This window comes from Gopherus flavomarginatus, chromosome 1 (genome assembly GCF_025201925.1).
Source record: "Gopherus flavomarginatus isolate rGopFla2 chromosome 1, rGopFla2.mat.asm, whole genome shotgun sequence".
NCBI lineage: Eukaryota > Metazoa > Chordata > Testudines > Testudinidae > Gopherus > Gopherus flavomarginatus.
In genome coordinates this window covers 341046462-341069414 of record NC_066617.1, presented here as the reverse complement: position 1 = coordinate 341069414, position 22953 = coordinate 341046462, and the positions used below count along the sequence as shown (strand labels likewise).

Here is a 22953-nt window from a genome sequence, read left to right as displayed (position 1 = left end):
ATTAAAGAGCAAACATGTACTTTTCTAATATTGTATCAGTTTCCAGTAGGTGGTAGCGTTGACTTGACAATTCAAATGTATCTAATTTTACAGGCTAATTTAGCAGTACTTCTTAAGTAGTTAGAGACTAATCAACAGGAGGCTTGTGATATCTGAATTATCATTAGCCATTTGACTAGATTAGCTGACCTCTCCCAATTTTTTATGCTGAGCCACATACTATTCTTTTTCTTGGTTTTGAACCTGAAAGGATCAATTCAAATATAATTTTATGAGTTATGAGTGACTATACACTTTAGGAAACAACAAAGTTCTTTATTTACTTTTAACAAAAATAGGACAGTTTACCATACTCGTTACCATAATTAGTTTTTATTTATTAACAGTTTCTCCTTATTCTAAGTAAAAGCGGCAGTTATAATGATTCTTAATTCTTACGTACCTTTTTTCATCAGTAGACCTCAACGCACTTTACAAAGGCGGTCATGATCTTATCCCCATTTTACAGATGGGGAAACTGAGGCACATAGCGGTGAAATGACTTGCCTATGGTCACCCAATAAACATCTATCTGCACATGTTCTTTTTGCAGCAAGTAAATGGAAAGTATTCACCACTTTTATTTTTCAAAAGGGATAAAACATTTGGTCCACAACATTTAATTTAAACCAAGCTTTATGTTTCAACAATTTCATTTGAATAATGTCTCCCTGTCACTGGCTTTTATTTACCCAGAAGAGGTTATTTCAGAAAGTGGATTGCATTTCTTAACTATCAATAACTCTTCAAAATTAAACAACATGAAAACTTTCTTATTTGCAGATAATCAAACTTCCAGTCAGCTTCTTTCCAAAATATGCTGCAATGACTTTTAGAGTAGTTTCTGTTATTCTAAAAATGTAAATTGAGCCATGATTCTTTTGTGGAAATATTTATAAGTACTTTTAATTATTTCACTGGTCTTTGCTGCAATCTGTGCAGATTTAAAAATAATTTCAGAACCATTTTCTGATGGAGTTTTTACAGGGCAGTTAGGGGTCTTTTGGTGACCAGTCTTTCTATCTGTCTAGATTCTTATACTGCATCCATCACTTTGCTATAAGAGCAACACAGACTAAGATTTTTGGTGCTGGGTACACAAAGAAAAGATCGAAGACATGCCATCTTCACTGAGTACTTCTGGCCTCCCAGTCTGAACTTCTGCTTCTCATTTGGGTCCAACTAGTTGATGATGGACATTCTTTGCATTATCTTGATATTTCCTTTAGTCCTTTTAACCATTTGGTCTTTGTCTTGCCTAAGTTATGCCTTCAAATTATACTTCCACAGTCACATGTCATGTTAACTTTGACATTTCTTGACTACTAACTGATTAACTTTGTAACTGTCACTTAATAATATAGATTTTTGTATGAAATAGTAAAAGTCTGTGTTTGGACCAGTCAGTAGTGTTTAAACAAAGAAGCGAAAACCAACATCAAATTCCCATTTATGACTGTGATTCGCTAAGCTTACTGCATACAAGGCAATAATCCTGAAAACTTTCAAGGTGCCTCTCATTATAGGACCTAGAAGCTCAAAACTTCACTCAACATATAATTTACACCAGCATTTCCATCAACACTAATGGTCTACTATCTTTAACAGTTCAATAAATATGAGCTCCTATTTCTACTCAAAATTATTATCAGTTACGGCACTTTTGTTTGACAAATTAAAATATATTTTCAGTAAGTGTCTGTCACATTATGGGCTCTGTTCTGACTTCTCATGCCATATACAGCGTTTTACATTATAAAGGAAATACTTACATGATGAGATGGCAGTTCATCTTAGTATTATATTTTAGGAATAGGAAAATATTACAGCATGTCACAATAAAGTCAGTATCACAAAAAAAATTGTTTCCTCACTAATGTGAACAAATGTACATTGGATGTTTATATACTTTGTATGAAAAAGAGTTATTAAAGTTTCCTCTCATTCTAATTAAACAAATTTTATATTCTTCAATTTACATCTAGGCTTGCAACTATATTAAGTTGGTAAAGTAGGTGAATGTAGCCAAACTACAGGAAAGAAAATAGCAAAAATGGAGGACGAGTCCTACATGGGTAATTTTCGTATTTTCACTCCAGCTTTTTTTCATTCCTTAGAACAATTTGATGAGACTGACATAGCTTTAATTAGCATAAATGGCATTGCGGTCACAGGCCACCTCAGTTCCAATGACAGGAATATTTTCTATTTTTCTTTTCTGTCCTGCTCTCCCCATTTCATTTAGTTTTCTTTCGCATTAGTCACAAAGACATTTAATTCCACATAATGTTCCCTAAGCTTGTCTTTTCTTGTCCTCTTTTTTGACTGAACTCACAATAAGCAAATCTTCAATAAAAACTCTTCATTAATGTTTGAAGGTTCTGCAGGTCTGTTTATCAGCATCTCAGAATAATACTGGGTTACAGTGTCTTTTTCACCATTTATACCTTTTAGGTCTGGGAGTGAATAGTTTTCTTAGGGCCTGATTCAAAGCAGACAGATGCCAATGGAAGGACTCCCCTTGATTTCAGTTGGTGTTGTTTTATCAGGTCCTAAAACTTGTCCGTTTTAAGACAAGTGGTGGTATTTATACTATAGATATTTGTACAGAAGTAAAGGATATTTTGGGATGTGTGAGAAGAGTGAGGGGAGGATTGATCTGACATTGTTTATAATTATTACTTTAGCACAGATCAATAATAAACTATATTCCTTTTTCCTGTTCCCATGAATATGTTTTAATGCTAGCAACAAAGTATGTTTAGGAAGTGGCTCGCTGAGGCATCGAATATAGATTTTTAAATGTTGGCATATTCAAATTATGCAATAGCCATTTTTATAGCCACAGTCTACAGGCAGAGAATGCCTCTTTTGTATAATACTCCTTCAAGTGTGTACAATTTATAAAGATTTAAATGACCAGATATGTCAAATGATGACAGAAGATATAAGACAGTTCAGGAGATCAAAATATTTATTCAAAAGGAAGTGGGGAAGGGAGAGTATGATGAAAAGCAGGAAGTTGGGACTGAGTTCATTCTGAAATGAGCAAGTATGGTGATCCTGCTATAGACTTCCCAGTCTCAACTGCGTAGAATACTAAATTCCAAACATAGCTGCATACAAGATTTACAAGGAAACAAGATAAATACACAACTGCAAAAGTGCCAAATATTCTCCTACATCTCCATACAAAGCAATCTCAAAAACTGACACAAAACACTGAAGAGACGAGATGGGTGAAAAAATATCTGTTATTGGATCAACTTCTGTTGGTGAACGAGACAAGCTTTTGAGCCACACCTGGATCCTACACATGCCTACCACAATATATGGGGTACCTCATCCAGGGCACTAAATGCCCCAGTAACACTCATGTGGGTGAAACCAGACAATCACTACGCTCTCAAATGAACTCACAAAAGAAAATGCTAGGTTTCAGAGTAGCAGCCGTGTTAGTCTGTATCTGCAAAAAGAACAGGAGTACTTGTGGCACCTTAGAGACTAACAAATTTATTTGAGCGTAAGCTTTCGTGGGCTACACTGATTAAGTGGGCTGTAGCCCACAAAAGCTTATGCTCAAATAAATGTTAGTCTCCAAGGTGCCATAACTACTCCTGTTCTTTTTGAAGAAAATGATAAAAGACAAAAACACCCCATCACCAGTGCTTGAACACTTTTCACAAAGTAATCACTCTATATCTGACCCATCAGTCCTCATCCTCTAAGGAAAACTGCACAACAGTTTCAAAATACGACCTTGGGAGCTTAAATTCATAACTCTGCTAGACACTAAAAATCATGGACTGAACAAAGACACTGGATTTATGTCTTATTACAACAATATGTAACCCACTAACTCCCCTCTTTTAGTTCTATGACTGCAGAGGCGTTACCAGGCCACTCTACCTTGAAAGGTCCCTTACAATATTTGCTAACTACCTATGCTAAACAATCTGTTCTTCTTGCATTTTTTTGTGATGCTTGGAATCCCTGAAGAGCTCTGTGTGGCTTGAAAGATATTACCTCACCCATTTTGTCTCTCTAATATCCTAAGACTGACACAGCTACATCTACACTGCATAAAACACTGATCATATTTTTTATTTAAAATAGCTTTAAAAATAGTTCTTTTTTTTAACTAACCCAATTTCTGAAAAAGGTACAAGTTGCACTTTTGTTGAATCTGTACTACTCCATTGGTCACTGGATCCTTCCATATTCAGTGACATTGGAGCATTCGTCTAATCTCTTTAAACCTAATATCTCTTTAGTCTTGTAACACCGAACTGTGTTGCTCTCAGTTTTCCCATGTTATTTTTTTAAATTATCCTAACTACAATAAGATAAACATACAATAAAAATCTGTTTAAATATTCTTACACCTAAAGAATACAAAGTAAAAGCATGTTAAAAAAAAACACCACATCTGCTCATTTAGAGGAATTCCTTTAAGAAGGCTCTAATGTCTGCTAAAAATATCTCTCTGGTACTCAGAAAGTCCAATTTTATACTCTTTTGGTGAATTGGTAGTGTTATTATGTATTCAATTACATTTCTTTATCAAGGATTCAATTATTATGCATTCAATTTATTATATAGTACATTTCTGTATATACCTGGTTTTAGTGCACAGCCAATAAACAGACTAAATACTCTTTAAATAATTAGCTTGATGATATATGTTAGCATAACTATGTATAGAAAGATGTTATTACCTGGTAGTGATTTAGACCATTTGACTACACAAAGGAGTTGCCTCTCACATAATTGATTCAAACTGGTCAGCAAAGCACTTGGGGTTTCAGGTTGTGTGTTGTCATAACCTGCATAGACCACTTCCGGCTCAATGCCCTGTAAAATGCTGATCAGTGGGGGAACAAACTGTACTTCTTGATTTGGTGAAAAGGATATCCTCTGGGTTAGAGCTTGGTTTTCATCTGGAAGGGCCACTGGCTGCTGGAGTGCAACAATATCTAGTGTCCTCACAACTTTGACTTTGTTAAACTTTTTAAACTTTCGACCTGAGGAAAAAAATAGTTTAATGACACATCCAAAAAAGCAGATTCCCACAGAGCAGATTAACTCTTTTAGTATCTCTTAGATTATTACACTTTTAACCTTGGAGTATTTTTTCTTTCTAGTTTGTTTTCTTTTACAACTCCCAGTTACATACAATTCAAAAACCTATAGAAAATTCTTAAAGTTTTGTTCCAGTGGAGAAAGAAATGGAAAGAAAGACATAAAAATATACTCTTTAAACTTCCCACCATATATACTATGTTTTGGCAATCTGATAAAGTATTTCCTGGTTGAGTTCCCACTGTCCTATCACATTCTCATGGCTGAGCCAATTGTTCTGCAATTCAATTTCTGCTGAATGTAAGTCAATTATACTGTTTACATTGTTTTTCTCTACACTCAGAAAAATGCAAATAGTTCCCTGGTACAAATAGAAGTTGCTTGTTTCCCATTTCCATGCATAGAAGACTTTTGACTTGTCTAACTTCCACTCCTAATTGACAGAGTTCTCTCTGCTAAAACAGAAGTATGAGAATAGAACTCTGAGGACATGAGGAAACTAGTGTGACTATACAGAGACAACACTCAAAAAGAACTTCAATTATCAGTGAGTAACCTTTCTTCTTCTACACATTTCCAGTTATGCACAACACCCAGGAAGGTGGACCTATGAGTATTACTTAAACAAAAATTGCAGAACTGCCTTCCCAAAGTAAGGATCAGAGCTAGATGTCAAGTTGTCATAAACGGATACTTAAGAGTTAATAGAACAGAAGTACTTCATGTCTCTTTTGCCTGTAAAGGGTTAACAAGATGAGTGAGCCTGGCTGTCACCTGACCAGAGGACCAATCAGGGGAAAGGATACTTTCAAATCTGGAGGAAGGGAAGTTTTTGTGTGTGCTGTTAGAATTTGGTTGTTGTTCTCTCTGGGTTCTGAGAGTGACCAGACGTGCAACCAGGTTTTTCTCCAATCTCCCTGATACAGGTTCTTATAGATTCAAAATAGTAAGTACTAGGTATATAAGGCAAGTTAGGCTTATGTTTGTTTTCTTTATTTGCAAATGTGTATTTGGCTGGAAGAAATTCAAATATGTATTTTGCTGAAAGGATTTTAATTTGTACTTGTATACTTAGGCTGGGAGGGTATTCCCAGTGTCTATAGCTGAAAGACCCTGTAACATATTCCATCTTAAATTTACAAAAATAATTTTTACTGTTTTTTCTTTCTTTAATTAAAAGCTTTTCTTGTTTAAGAACCTGATTGTTTTTTTATTCTGGTAAGACCCCAGGGGACTGGGTCTGGATCCACCAGGGAATTGGTGGGGAGAAAGGAGGGAAGAGAGAGAGAAAGGTTAATTTTCTCTCTGTGTTAGGATTACTTTCTCTCTCAGGGAGAGTCTGGGAGGGGGAGAGAGAAGGAAGGGGGGAAGGTGAATTTTCCTCTCTGTTTTAAGATTCAAGGAGTTTGAATCACAGTAATCTTCCAGGGTAACCCACGGAGGGGAAGCCTGGGAGAGGCAATGGTGAGGGAAAGGGTTTACTTTCCTTGTGTTAAGATCCAGAGGGACTGGGTCTTGGGGGTCCCCGGGCAAGGTTTTGGGGGGACCGGAGTGTACCAGGCACTGGAATTCCTGGTTGGTGGCAGCGCTATAAGTACTAAGCTGGTAATTGAGCTTAGAGAAATTCATGCTGGTACCCCATCTTTTGGACGCTAAGGTTCAGAGTGGGGGTTTATACCATTACATGGTTTGCAGTGGTGGGACAGATAGATAGAAGTCAAAAAGCCAGTGAGGTTTTTATTTCTCTCCCTGTTAGCTATCTGCAGGCAGATTGAGAGGTTTGGGTTTAGAAGCAAAAGCCAGTAGGATTTTTCCTTTTTCTTTCCCTGCTGGCTGTGTGTAAAGCAGGCTAGAGGAAATTGTTTTAAAAGCAAAGGTCTGCAAGTGTTTTTTGGTCTCTCCCTTCTGAGTACTCTGAAGGCAAAGGCATTAGGGTTTAAAAAAGATCTTTGTTAAACAAAGGGACTCCAGTTGTGAGTTACCCTACACCAGCAAAACACATTTGCAAATGAATGGTTTTTTTTCTTTCCAACTTTGTCTGGAATAGCTAGGTAGAAGGAATTAAAAAAAAGACTCTGTTGCTAAGCAATCCGAAGAAGGCAACAGAAAAGCAGCATTTCAGACAGTAAACACCAGAGGGCACCCCAACACAAGAAAGCAGAAACCATGACTACCAAGGACACCCTGAAACAGGAACAGGCAAAACTGGAGACAGAGGAACAAATCAAAGACGCAGACCACAAGCGAGACATGGAAAAGGAACAAAAAAAACTAGAAATAAAACAAAAAGAGATGGAACTGAGAGAAAAAGAAATGGAGCTGAGAGAAAGAGAAAGAGAGGCTGCCCACAGGAGAGAGCTGGAGATAAAAGAAAGAGAGAGGGAAGAGAGGGAAAGAGAGAAGGAAGAGAGGGAAAGAGAAAGAGAGGCGGCTCACAAAAGAGAACAAGACGACAAAGAGGCAGCCCACAGAAGACTGATAGAACTCCAGAGGGAAGCCCACCAGCAGGCCCTGGCATTAAAACAGGCTAAGCAGAAGAACACAGCCGATCCTAGCAACCCTTCGCCAGTTATTATTCCACATCCCAAGAAATTTCCCACCTACAAGGCAGGTGATGACACTGAGGCCTTCCTAGAAAATTTTGAAAGGACCTGCCATGGGTACAGCATCACTGAAGACCAGTACATGATAGAGCTGAGGCCACTGCTCACTGGACCCTTAGCAGAGGTGGCGGCTGAAATGCCTAAGAAGAACATGAACGATTATAAACTTTTCCAAACCAAGGCCAGAATCAGAATGGGGCTAACACTTGAGCATGCCCATCGGAGGTTCAGAGCCCTAAGGTGGAAACCAGATGTGTCATTCACCCAATACGCCTACCACATTGGAAAGAATTATAATGCCTGGATATCAGGAGCCAATGTTAAATCTCTGGACGACATGCACCTCCTAATACAATTGGAACAGTTCTTAGAGGGTGTTCCTGAGGAAATAGAAAGGTACATCCTAGATGGGAAGCCCAAAATGGTAACTGAGGCGGGGGAGATTGGAGCCAAATGGGTGGAAGTGGCAGAAAAGAAAAAAGCTACTATCAAGGGGAGCAAATATCACAGGGGTCACACCGACAATAAACCCTATACCCAAGGGCAACCCAAGACCACACCTACAACCCAAGGAAAGCCGCCGACGCCCTATTCTCACACCTCACCAATCTCCAGTAACCCACCTCGGCCCAGAGACCAGTCAGCTGGACGATGCTTTAAGTGTAATGAACTGGGACATATAAAGGCCAACTGCCCAAAGAACCCCAACCGAGTGCAGCTCATTACACCACCATCACACCAAAGATCCCCAGGCCCAGATGCCTCTCAAATACCTTTGGAGCGAAGGGAAATTTTAAGAGTGGACGAAAAGAAGGTTGTCGTGTGGAGAGACATGGGGGCACAAGTGTCAGCTATCCACCAATCCTTAGCGGACCCCAAATTCATCAACTCAAAGGTCCAAGTAACAATTTACCACTTCATGTCACAAGCTGTAGACTTGCCTACAGCTGAACTGCCTGTCCAGTACAAAGGCTGGTCAGGAATGTGGACTTTTGCAGTCTATGACAATTATCCCATCCACATGCTACTGGAGGAAGACTTGGCCAACCAGGTAAAGCGGGCCAAGAGGGTGGGAATGGTTACACGCAGCCAAGCCAGGCAAGCCTCCAGACCCATCCCTGTTCCTGAACCGTCCACAGAAGCCCCGTCTGTGTTAGCAGAGACCCAGAAAGAGGTAGTGGACCCGGATCCCCTGCCAACGACTGCAACAGCCACAGTACCTCCAGTCCCAGACCCGGACCTGGAAACGCAACCAGCACCAGAACCATTGCCAGCACTGACGCCAGCACTTGCAAACACATCTTCAACCCCAACACCAGAGGGCGCCAGTGAGCCTGAACTGGCAGAAGCAGCAGACCACCATACCCAAGAGGCTCAGCCAGAGCCTGAAATACCACCTGGTGTACCAGCGGAAAGCGGTTCACCAGCCACGAAAACAATCCCATCACCTACATGGCTTCCAGAGGGATCAAGCCCAAGTCCACAGTCTAAGGAAAAGCTGGTGTCTCCAGCCTCCAGGAAACAGTTCCAGACTGAGCAGGAAGCAGATGACAGCCTTCAGAAAGCTTGGGAGGTGGCACGGAGCACCCCACCGCCTCTCAGCTCTTCTAACCGATCCCGGTTTGTTATAAAACAAGGGCTTTTATATAAGGAGACTCTTTCTGGTGGACACCGGGAAAACTGGCATCCACAAAAACAGTTGGTGGTTCCAACTAAATACCGGGGGAAGCTCTTAAGCTTAGCCCATGATCATCCCAGTGGCCATGCTGGGGTGAACAGAACCAAAGACCGGTTGGAGAAGTCCTTCCATTGGGTGGGGATGGGCAAGGATGTTGCCAAGTGTGTTAGGTCTTGTGAGGTGTGCCAAAAAGTGGAAAAGCCCCAAGACCAGGTCAAGGCCCCTCTCTAGCCACTCCCCATAATTGAGGTCCCATTTCAGCGAGTAGCTGTGGATATTCTGGGTCCTTTCTCAAAAATATCACCCAGAGGAAAGCAGTACATACTGACTTTCGTGGACTTTGCTACCTTATGGCCGGAAGCAGTAGCTCTAGGCAACACCAGGGCTAAAACTGTGTGCCAGGCCCTAATAAACATTTTTGCCAGGGTAAGTTGGCCCTCCGACATCCTTACGGATTCAGGGACTAATTTCCTGGCCGGGACCATGAAAGAACTGTGGGAGACTCATGGGGTGAATCACTTAGTTGCCACCCCGTACCACCATCAAACCAATGGCCTGGTGGAAAGGTTTAATGGAACTTTGGGGGCCATGATACATAAATTCGTGAATGAACACTCCAATGACTGGGACCTAGTGTTGCAGCAGTTGCTCTTTCCCTACAGGGCTGTACCACATCCCAGTTTAGGGTTTTCACTGTTTGAGCTTGTGTATGGCCACGAGGTAAAAGGACCATTACAGCTGGTGAAGCAGCAATGGGAGGGGTTTACACTCTCTCCAGGAACTAACATTCTGGACTTTGTAAGCAACCTACAAAACACCCTCCAACACTCTTTAGCCCTCGCTAAAAAAAACCTAAAGGATGCTCAAAAGGAGCAAAAGGCCTGGTATGATAGACATACCAGAGAGTGTTCCTTCAAGGTAGGAGACCAGGTTATGGTCTTGAAGGCGCAACAGGCCCATAAGATGGAAGCATCATGGGAAGGGCCATTCACGGTCCAAGAGCGGCTGGGAACTGTTAACTACCTCATAGCATTTCCCAATTCCTCCCCTAAAACCCAGAGTGTACCGTGTTAATTCTCTCAAGCCCTTTTATTCCAAAGACTTACAGGTTTGTCAGTGTACAGCCCAGGGAGAAGATGACGCTAAGTGGCCTGACGGTGTCTACTATGAAGGGAAAAGTGACGATAGCATGGACGAGGTGAACCTCTCCACAACCCTGGAACGTCTGCAGCGGCAACAGATCAAGGAGTTAATGCACTCTCCCGTGAAAGTTTCCCAAAATCAACTGGTTAAAAATTGTCCTTACAATGTAAAAAATCTTGTAGTTTTACATAGTTAGTAGTATATGTAAAGGTGTATGTTTTTATTGATCTGTTTATTCTAGAGTTCTAGGGAGAAATCACTGCCAGTGTGATTCCACACTGTCAGCGATTTGGGGGGCGTGTCATAAACGGATAGTTAAGAGTTAATAGAACAGAAGTACTTCATGTCTTTTTGCCTGTAAAGAGTTAACAAGATCAGTGAGCCTGGCTGTCACCTGACCAGAAGACCAATCAGGGAACAGGATACTTTCAAATCTTGAGGGAGGGAAGTTTTTTGTGTGTGCTGTTAGAAGTTGGTTGTTGTTCTCTCTGGGTTCTGAGAGTGACCAGACATGCAACCAGGTTTTTCTCCAATCTCCCTGATACAGGTTCTTATAGATTCAAAATAGTAAGTACTAGGTATATAAGGCAAGTTAGGCTTATGCTTGTTTTCTTTATTTGCAAATGTGTATTTGGCTGGAAGAAATTCAAATATGTATTTTGCTGAAAGGATTTTAATTTGTACTTGTATACTTAGGCTGGGAGGGTATTCCCAGTGTCTATAGCTAAAAGACCCTGTAACATATTCCATCTTATATTTACAAAAATAATTTTTACTGTTTTTTTCTTTCTTTAATTAAAAGCTTTTCTTGTTTAAGAACCTGATTGTTTTTTTATTCTGGTAAGACCCCAGGGGATTGGGTCTGGATCCACCAGGGAATTGGTGGGGAGAGAGGAGGGAAGGGGGAGAGGAAGGTTAATTTTCTCTCTGTGTTAGGATTACTTTCTCTCTCAGGGAGAGTCTGGGAGGGGGAGAGAGAAGGAAGGGGGGAAGGTGAATTTTCCTCTCTGTTTTAAGATTCAAGGAGTTTGAATCACAGTAATCTTCCAGGGTAACCCACGGAGGGGAAGCCTGGGAGAGGCAACGGTGAGGGAAAGGGTTTACTTTCCTTGTGTTAAGATCCAAAGGGACTGGGTCTTGGGGGTCCCCGGGCAAGGTTTTTGGGGGACCGGAGTGTACCAGACACTGGAATTCCTGGTTGGTGGCAGTGCTACAAGTACTAAGCTGATAATTGAGCTTAGAGGAATTCATGCTGGTACTCCATCTTTTGGACGCTAAGGTTCAGAGTGGGGGTTTATACCATGACACAAGTGAAGAAAGTTGTGCAGAGTAAACTTACATACAGAACTCCATTATTGAAGCGTACCATACAGTCCACTTTAGCCCTTGTAAAGTGAGTTCTTAGATGCTCAGGTACTGTCAGTCTAGCTAACATACACACATTAATTTACATACATTTACCTTACAAAAAGCCTATGTGACTTCTTATATATCTTAATCCTATCCAGATAAAAACTAAAAACGGGATGAGAATAAACACCTCCTCCCCCCCAGCTAATAATCAAGTTCAGGTGAAACTCACACAGCCCTTTTTATATGAATTTGAGGAGAGGGCTCAGGACAACTGTAAAGCAAGGATCAGCCATTAAAATAAGCATCTTCCTCTTCCTGAACATATCACTGTTACAACAACCTCCAAACCTTCTGCCAATGCTGAAGAAATGCAAGAACAAAACACGTAACTCTTCTAATTTCTAACAATACAATGAACAAGAGGAAACTCTTGGATATAAATCCACCAGAAATCACTTCGGGCATGGAGAAGGTCTTTACAAGCTCAGCCAGCTGTGGAAAGGAAGGGACTAAAGTGGCGGGGGATGCACAGCCTTTTATAATCTCGGTTCCAAACTTCCAGGGCTGTTAGAGGGCTTTTGTGGGGCACCAGAAGAGATTACATTCCCCCAGGTCCTGAAGTTTTGGGAAACCATCCCAGAAGTGGGAATATTCAAAGGCCACCCTGTAGGTGGTGGAGGAGGAGTAGAAGTAATAAAACGTTAACAATTAGCTAGATGGATTATGCTTCAGCTTTTTGAAAGCTTTTTCTAGTGCAGTTTCAAACAGTTACTTACCACTGAAATATGCAGGTGCTACTTTACCCTTTGAAATGGAATCAGTATCCCACACTTTAAGCCAGATGTTACATCTGTCTGTAGTGGAGCAAATCATTCTGGAAGCTGATAATTTATAAATGGAATGTGTTGTTTCATAAACAATGGGACGAAATATCTCCATCCTCTTTGTCTTCTTTTCATTCTATTTAACAGTTCTGTTAGTTTAGGGCTGGATTTTTGTCTCTGTTACACACATTTTACAGAAATGTAATTCCATTATTTAAAAGATTTACTCTTGATTTACACTGGCATGAGAGGAGACTCTAACTCTCTGGTTTCAAATTAGAGGGGTATAGATGAGTATACTTATAGCTAATCTAAAAACACCAAATCAGTTTTATAATCTCAAATATATGTTCTCATTCTTCAGTATTATTCATTCATAAAAATGAATACATAAATATTTAGCAAGCAAAAAAAGCTGCACAATTAAAAGTTATATTACAACATTATTTGTGGTCCAGTATAATGCTTAAGATAAACAGGGAAGCATATTAAATATTTTTTCATGGAAAATAATCTACTAATATCATAAATATACAAAATGGAATTTTCAAAAACACTCAAGCAGTAATCTAACTCTGCTCCGAGGGAAGTGAGTGGCAAAATTCCCACTGACTTGTTATGCAGGAGATCAGAGTAGATGATAACAGTGGTCCCTTCTGTCCTTAGACTCTATGACTTCAATGACAGCAAAATTAAGCCAGTGATGAATGCTTTTGAAAATCCCTCCTTCAAAACTATCAACTGTTTTACATCAGTTGTCACTAAAGATAGTAACAGAAAAAAGAAGAGGCAAGCAGTCCTGGTTAGTGACTCTGTCGTAAAAAAAACAGACCTGACACTCAAACCTGGGTCACAGCTGACCCAGATAAAGAAAAAAAGATTATATGCTGTTACCTCCAGACGAAATGACATCACAACAAAGATTTCTAGTATCATAAATAATGCTGGAAATTTCCCACTAATTACAGTCAAAGTGTGTGTGGCTGGTAAGGAGTGTGTGTGTGTGGAAGGGGAAGAAAAGGCAGCAAGAGAACTTACAGTTCAAGAATTATTTCATGGACTTGGGAAGAGAACCGAAGATAAGGTCAGCAGAAGTAATAAACCTGCAGATTCTTAGGGTGCCAGGCATGAGTAAAACAAATGAAGCCTTAATGATAAGTTATGGATTTGTAATCACAGGGAATCTTCAGTAACGAATGAATAAAGATACATGCTTCTAACGAATTAGAATGCATCAAAATAAGGACCAATTCACAGAATTACTTATATAATTGTTTCTGGAAATACAGTTAAGCAGTCTCCAGTATAGTATATACACTGTGTGCAGATCTTTCCAGTCAATTGCAAAGGTGAGTCCTACCAGGCTCATATTAGCATTTGCAAAGGCTTGGCATCTGCTTCAGGCTAGTCATGCCACATTAAGTCTCTGTTGCTGGAATTTTAATACCACAGGAAAAAATGAGAGGTTTAACAATATTTGGGTTTTAAAATTGTATTATACAAAATATTAAAAATTATTTGCTGCTCTAAGATGAACGAGCATCCCAAATTAGTTCTATACCGAATAAATAGTAGCAACGTCACTTTGGCACTAACTCGTCATAACATAACAGCTGTGTGCATTTTGTCAGCAAACCTTTGGTAGATTCTGTCACTGGGGTATTCAGTAACACCAGCACCTTCATGATACCCCCTGTTCATAAATCCACAATTTACTGAATATTATTGGACAGCACATTAATAGTGCATGGGAAATATGTACAACTACTGAACATAAACCAATAACATCATAAAAACTACTTAAATGACAAATGCTTAACATGCATATGTGAGATTCACTACATTGTTTTGGTGCATAATCCTGCACTTTGATTTTTCCTTTTAAGCACATATACAGAAAAAAATTACATTTCAAGTACCATGGTGCACCAGGCATTCTGTATTAGATAGCTAGTCTTCTCATAAGACACTAATGCCTCACCCTTTCCACAACCTGTAATCAGGTGAAAAATGTCAACGATTCATTATTCTTGACACTAAACCATGGTTTTGATTCCAAGGTCACTACGCTCCTCTGGTTCCATATGAGAGAACAAGTTCTATACTCCTCTGAAGGTTGTAAACAAGCTAAGGGAACAAAGCAAAGGTAATACATCTTGATTTTAATAAAGCATTTGATGTAGTGTTTTAGGAAATATTACTTGGAAAATTAATTCAAATTTTCTTGCACATGAGCACTGTCAGATGGACTGAAAGCTAACTGAAAGGTGATTTTCTAGCAGTAGGGCACAATAAGAAATCAGTGTTTGACATGGGTCATTTTTAAAGTCTTTGCTAATGATCTGGCAGAAAGGGCTAAAGAATATTTTATTTCAAGCTGCTGCACTATGTACGCAACGAAGACAGATAATAGAGATCAAGAGGGGTGGAAATATCAGCAAGAAAAAATAAAATGACATTCAGCTTGTAAAAATAATTGGAAGCACAGATTCAGTGCAGAGAAAAATCCAGAAAGCTGTAACATTCAGAGAAAGCTAGGGTAACAGTATTCAATAGACTGCATATAAGTTTGAAATGCAGTATAGAAACAAAACAAGGGAAATGTGATTTTGTACCACATATGCAGAAATGTCATTCACTTGGGGCATATATGCAGAAGCACAGGGAGGTAACAAATTAATGTGTTCAGTTCTGGAATGATGGTGCCAGAAAGCTAATGACAAAATTGAGGGAGTGACAACTCTAAGGGGAGAAGTGCCAGAATATAAAGTTCCATAAGTATTTTAAGTTTTTAATGACTAAAGAAGAAAAATTATTACTTAGGGTGGTATGAATGCAAATTAGACTGCAGTGTTTCTACAAAAGAGTTTGTGAGTACTCTATGCATCTATTTAGTTACAACATATCAAAATTAATTCTAAAATTATTCAGACGCACTCAAATGCTTAAAAATTAGTTTCTGGAAACATAGTTAATGTATTGTTAATATAATATACACACTGAATCAAATTCACTCCTGTGCTAAGTAGGTGCCAGTCAATAGCTGTCAGTGGAGGCTACACTCACTACTCCCAGCAGTAAATTTAGTCCAATACCTAAACAACCATACAAGCCAGTCTATATCAAGTGGGAATTATTAGATACTCATAGTCTCTGTAAAATCTTGCAGCCTGTCTCAGGTTGGTTAAGCAATATTAAGTGTCTGAATTTAAGATGTAATGCATAATTAAGGGGCTACAGTGAAAGACCAAAATAACTAAAAATATATAGTTTGTTTAAGAACTTAAGGGGAGGTTTTACAGTATAGCAGGCTGCAAACAAACTGTGAGAAAATTGTTTAGATGTATGGTCAATGGAATGGCATTAAGGAAAGGAAAAATATGGTTCTGATTCAACAAGGTACTTAAGCACATGCCTAACTTAAAAACACAGTGCATTCTCTCTCCAGGTGCTTAGCTGGCTAGTTCTTGCTCACATGCTCAGGGTCTAACTGATCACCATATGTGAGGTCAGGAAGGATTTTTCCCCCAGGTAAGACTGGCAATGATCTGGGGGACTTCTTGCCTTCCACTGCAGCATATGGGTGCAGGTCACTGGCCAGGATTATTTGGGAATATCTCACCTAATCATTTCCCTGCCGTAGCAGGGGCCTCGAGCACTGGTGCACCTTGGTCTCTTCTATTCTCTGCCTATGGTGCACAACAGTCTAATCATCAGTGGGCTGTAATACTTTGGTCTAATTTTAGTAGTTGGGTTTAATGTGTGGATACTGGTTGGTGTTGGTGGCCTGTTATATACAGGAGGTCAGACTAGATGATCTACTGAACTCTTCTGGCCTTAAACTCTAGGACACTATGGGTAGTTCCATTACAGTTAATGGGGCGACTTATGTACTTAAAGTTAGGAATGTGCTTACATATCTTTGCCCAGTTGGGGCCCAAATTAATTACGTGTATTATAGTTGTGCTCAGCATCTGGGCTTTATTGTGCTAGGTAGCGTACAATCATACAGGTGGACATGGTTCCTGTCCCAGCAGCTTATACTCTTCTTAAAAATGAGAAGCAACAACTGAGTGTAACAAACAACAGAGGGCAGAGAGAGAAAGGATTATGGCAACAGTAATAGGAACAGGCCATCAGTGGCACAACTGAATGACTCTCAGTCATTTATTCTGTGCTTTTATAATCCTCATTAAAAAATAACCCAACCATAAACCCTCGTTTTCCTTAATATTTGGGCTGTTCACCCCCAACATCCTTTTCTTGGGGGAAAACATAAGGCTGAGCTCATTGCCTGCTGTTTTATTTATTTCTCCCTTTTTATATTATAAACAAGACACGAGAAGTCATTCTTCTGCTTTACTCTGCGCTGGTTAGGCCTCAACTGGAGTATTGTGTCCAGTTCTGGGCACTGCATTTCAAGAAAGATGTGGAAAAATTGGAGAGGGTGCAGAGAAGAGCAACAAGAATGATTAAAGGTCTTGAGAACATGACCTATGAAGGAAGGCTGAAGGAATTGGGTTTGTTTAGTTTGGAAAAGAGAAGACTGAGAGGGGACATGATAGCAGTTTTCAGGTATCTAAAAGGGTGTCATCAGGAGGAGGGAGAAAACTTGTTCACCTTAGCCTCCAATGATAGAACAAGAAGCAATGGACTTAAACTGCAGCAAGGGAGATTTAGGTTGGACATTAGGAAAAAGTTCCTAACTGTCAGAGTAGTTAAACACTGGAATAGATTGCCTAGGGAAGTTGTGGAATCTCCATCTCTGGAGATATTTAAGAGTAGGTTAGATAAATATCTATTAGGGATGGTCTAGACAGTATTTGGTCCTGCCATGAGGGCAGGGGACTGGACTCGATGACCTCTCGAGGTCCCTTGCAGTCCTAGAGTCTATGAGTCTATGAGTCTATATAGATTTAGTACACTCCCATTTTATAGCATTATTAGTCCTATTTCTACATAAGCATCTATCCTCCTGAAACCTTGCACTGCATGCTGTACAAGGGGGAGGCTTTGGTCTCCATAGGTGTTAGACGCAAGACAGCAAAACTCCACTCATCAGTTATGGAGCATATGCTGTAATGTCAATATGGTCTAGGGCAGTGAAGTTGCCTGCTCACATCCCATCCCCACAAACAGCAGAGTCTGGAACTGCTGACATCACTGGGCTGCTGAAGCTGTAAAAGTGCAGCTATCCCAGCTGCTGCCAGGGGCGGCTCTAGCTTTTTTGCCGCCCCAAGCTCGGCAGGCAGGCTGCCTTCAGTGCCTGGAGCTGTCGCTGCCTGCTGCAGCTGAGAAAGGAGAGGAGATTGCTGGAGTTCTGGCTCTGCAAGGAGGTGTAATATCTCCTTCCCTCTGGCCCCACGTATTGCTGGATATTCCTTTCTGGTGAATACTGGGACATTCTTAAAGGATTTCTCCCCCAAGAAATCAGGTGGGAAGCCTGACTATGTGGTGCTCCTGGGAGGGGAGATCTGCAGGAGTCATGTGCCCCCGTGTGGGTGCAGGAGTGAGCAGGGACTCAAAATTCCTAACTCTGAGAACTGTGATAATGTGGAATAATCTCCCAAAATAAATAAAGGAACTATTTCATTTGGCACATTTAGAACAGGACTGACCAAAACACTAAAAAATACATATTGTGAGGAACAACCCTGCTGTTGCAGATGGGGACAGACTAGATTACTCAATAAGCTTTTTTCTTATCTATAATTTCTTTTTTCATAGCACAGGTATTTTTTATTGAAGTCTACCTGATGGAAGTAGTTTTGATTCTGAAGACAATGTATGGTTCCAAATCTGTACTGTATGTCATACAGTACTAACCTTTAAAACTCCAACAAAAGTACACTTTTCAGTATGATCACAGAATGCTTCCATATAGTTTTGCTTCCAGTTTACACAGAAGGTGAGTCACAGGAACAGCTGCCCTACAAACAGACAACAAATACTAAACCCAGTAATGGTATTGGTACAATCCAAAGGTATGTTTGACATTAAGGCTCCAATCCTGCTCCCATTGATTTTAATGGTGCAGGATCAGGTCCTGAAATCCAGCCTCAATTGTCTCTATTATGTAAATCCATGGGCTAAGTGTGCCAAACTCACATCCATAAGTCTACTAAATTCATACTCATTGCTCAACTCATGTTCAAAAGGAATAATAAAAATGTGCTGGAACTAGCAACAGAAGAGTATCATTTAACAATTTTTATCATATTTGCTTTAAATTATCATTGTTGTCCACAAACATGCAAGAGAGATTATGATTATGAATGATACTGAAGCCTTACGAAACATTAGATCCCCAATCGTCTGCAAAAATTGAAAATGCTATTGCCTGTTCCAAATAACTTTCAAGTCAGTGTAAAAAATAAGGATATAAACTAGACATTTCATATTATGTTATTATTGAGGGGATCTGGCAAAAAAGCTGGTTAGCAGAAGCACTATGGATATCTTTTAAAGAGAAAATGTTCAGTATTTCCCTCCCCTAGATCTTCTGTATGAATAGGTATATGAATTACTCAAGTATTCACTATTTTTTTTCATACTTGTCCCTTTTTAGGAACCTTGTGGGGTTTAAAAGTTAGGGAAGTAAGTTGTGAATGTTAAAGTGAAAGTGAATTTGCATTTCTTTGGTGGAAAGATCATTTTTAGTCTTTGCATTCCCTTACGTTCAATATGATGTTAATTTTGGCATTAGTATCCTATTTACTGCATTTCTACCATGTAATTATCATGGGAATTATGGCTCTCCAGCAGAAGGCAGTGGCACATTGATACAGATGACAGAGTGATAAAGGGACTATCACTCTAAGAATATGGATCGTTTAAATCATGCAGATTTATTTAAATGTATAAGAAACTACAAGACTGTTACATATTTTAAAATACTGGTGTACTTGTTTTCTCAACTTTTTGCAGAAAGTATTAAGAATAGTAGTATAAAGAACCTCTTTACTGCATACACTTTCAAAGAGTTTCTTTATACTACTATGGACAAATGTGGGATTTGTTCACCTGGGTAGAGGAACTAATGGGAAAATGTGGGTTTAAAAGCACAATGTTAATTTGCGGAAAGGTTTACAGTTGGTCAGTTTGATCTGATTTGTTTTCAGCAGCATAATCTCTTTGAAGAATGAAAGCCATTCGCTGTTAATGTGAGTATACATTGTCTTCTAAAATGTGTTAGTGTCAGTTGGAAATGAAACATGACTAGCCACTGTGACTGCTGAGCAATCTAATACAGTTTAGGAAACAAAATGATTACTGTAATTCAGTTGTGTTTATAATTTCTTATATTTTGAAATGTGATTGTTATTTCACAGCCTCTTGTCAGGATCCCACGTGTCATATCTAGAATTTATGAATTTTCCACAGCCTTTGCTCTTATAATATGCAGCAAGAAGCACAGATGTCTCATTCCTTTTTTCAGATCCTTACACAAGCATTAGGTAAATGGAAGACCAAGCATTTTTTCCTAATCTAGCATCCACAAACCCATGCAAAGTGCAGAAAAAAGTCAAGCCTCCAGATTTAATCTTTCTATATAGAATTACCACCTAAAGTTGTGATGATCTGATAGATCTCCTGCAACAACTTGAGTTCCTATCAGTAATTAGATGGGAAAACTATTTGGAATTACTATACTGCAGAAAGTGATGTTGATGACTCACTATGTGGCATGCTCCCTGCTGAGAAGTACAGACTCAATACCCCCATCATGATGTTAGGACTACATGGGATGCTGTAGGTGTCATCTATACCTCGCAGGACATAAAAACAGAGGCCATGACCACTTGAACTTGTTAAAGACCTTGGGTGAGGTTCTGTGCTGTACTCTATTCAGTCCAGAAGGAGACAAGGTTCCAGGGGCTTTAAGCCACCTTTGCACCCTCCTCCTGAGCCTGGTCTACCAGGAACGAGCAGGCCCAGTCACTAGCATCATTTACACAGGCCTGAAAAGCCCTTGTGATGGAGTCTATCAGGCATTTTCTGGTCCCAGCTGGGGGTGTTGGTGCCTGGATACCCCCTGCTGAAGAAACCCACTCAGACCAGGATAAAAGGGCCAGGAGGAGACAGTGACTAATTGGGAGCCAGCAACCTAGTGAGCAGGTTTGCCTGGCTCTTCTCAGGGCCCAGGAGCAGTGCTGAGTGGGATTGTGGCAGAGCAGGAGTTCATCAGTGTTAGTCCAGAACCCCAGTGCCCAGTCAGGGCTTTGCCCTCAAGCACTGCAAGTAAGTGGTTGCCTTTGAGTTTCGTTTGTTTATTTAAAGGCGCAGACAAATTATGAATGGTGTTATCTTCTGTTAACTGTTCAGAGACTGATGCCACACTTGTAGCATGGGCCACCCTGCTTCAAGAAGTGGCCACAACTTGTGGACAAAAGCAGGGAACACCTGCAATACACTATGCTTGAGCCTACCAAAGATGTGACACAGTGACAGGGCATCCCCACCTGTGACCACCCACTCCCAATGTTCTTCTGCCATCCCCCGACCCGTTCATGATAAACCATTTGCACCGTTACGCCTTTCAAAGTTAAGTAAAACAGGAACATGGCACTCTTGTTCCAGCATAAGAATGTCCACACATGGAGTTATTCCTGAGTAACTTCATGTAGAGAAACCCTTAGATCCCCAGCCAGTAAACTCTTAAACATGTACTTAACTTAATGCATATGAATAGTCCCTCTTGACATTACATGCAAAAGTGTTTGGGTGATATAAAGAGGAAACCAAGAGGAAACAGTGTCTTGGTCGATCTGGATATTTTAGCTTATTTACAGAGTAGAGGCAGAATCCCGAAGAACCCAGCCAGCTCCTCCACCGTATCCATCCAGCATTGCAAAGCCTGAACCCCAGAGGGTCTTCAGTGGGAAGTGGAGATAGGGAAGCACACTGTAAATGGCAATTTTCCTTCCATACCCCTAATCCCAAGCCCCATATGTGGGCCCAAATTCCAGCCCCGCTTCATGTGCAGATGTAAGGGGACGCATGGAGCCTTATGTCCTAAATATCTACCATTTGTGGCCAATCACAACATCTGCAAATTAACACATGACTGAGCTGGATATTTCCCTTCTATGCTTTGGTGCAATAAGCAGCTGATCTGGATCTGGATTAAATCAAGCGCATAAAGCAAAACACCAAAGAACATCCTGCTCAAATTAACAGTAATCTGAAGACAGAGTTGTGACATTATGAGTATAATATAATATCTCATTGAAAGGTGACAAGGCCAGAAAAAGTTAATTAACTCACCTCATTGACTGACCTGACCCATGGGTGAACCGTAAGAACTGGGAAGCAAGATATGTAAATGACTAGAGCTTTGAAATGCAAGTCTGCATTGTTAGAGGTAGAAGGGGAGGTATTTGCTCAGGTCTTGGGATGCCAGCAAACAATTCTTGTCTATTGCTATAGTTTTAATTCAAAGATCAAAAAAGGAATATTAGCATTTAAGATGATACTTGAATGAAATAGTATTATTGTCTATATGTCTCTTTGAAGGTTATGGTAACCTGTATCTGAACTGTTAATGGATAAATTACTCTGTGCTAATTGCCAGGATGTTTAGGAGAAGGAATTAAGCCTATTGTTTTCTCAGGCCGAAAGGCTGCTGGAAATGTATAAGAAGCCTGGGACACGATCCTTCTTCATCTCAGATCTGCTTTGGGTTTCAAGAGGGGGAAATCTTAAACCACAAGGATTGAGATTCCCAGTCATTGACTGGAGCCACCCTGAATATGGACATTGGACTATAACCTATGGACTATTTCTAAAAGGACTTTTGGCTACTACAGGCTCACCTCTACTATGTATCTGAACCTCAAGAATTGAATTCAAGTCTGTATGTATATTGAGCTTTCAACCAACACTCTCTCTCTTTTCTTTTCTAATAAATTTTAGCTTAGTTAATAAGAATTGGCTATAGCATATATTTTGGGTAAGATCTAAGTTATAATTGGACCTGGGTATGTGGCTGATCCTTTGGGATTGGAAGAACCTTTTCTTTTATATGATGAGATAAGATTTTCAGGAATCATCATCATATCTGACAGGTGTGTCTGGACGGAGGCCTGAGGCTGGGCACTTTAAGGGAACTGTGTGGTTTAAACTTCTAAGTAACCAGTGAGGTACTACAAAAGCTGTTTTGTGCTGGTTGGTAAATCTAAGTATTGGAATAACCACCAGCGTTTGGGGTTTGTCTGCTCCGTTTTGTTTG

The 22953-nt window shown here is 40.0% G+C and overlaps 2 protein-coding genes across 2 annotated transcripts in view; one reads left to right on the top strand and one right to left on the bottom strand.

Moving 5' to 3' along the window:
* Positions 1 to 22953, top strand: part of ARHGAP42 (Rho GTPase activating protein 42) — a 596304-nt gene that overhangs the window by 333384 nt on the left and 239967 nt on the right. The gene's annotated exons all lie outside the window — the stretch shown is intronic.
* The window catches only part of PGR (progesterone receptor), a 73757-nt gene that overhangs the window by 13015 nt on the left and 37789 nt on the right, over positions 1 to 22953 (bottom strand). The window contains exon 4 of the mRNA XM_050940936.1: positions 4758 to 5063. Coding sequence (XP_050796893.1) covers positions 4758 to 5063 — 306 coding nt within the window. The remainder of the gene's footprint in view (positions 1 to 4757; positions 5064 to 22953) is intronic.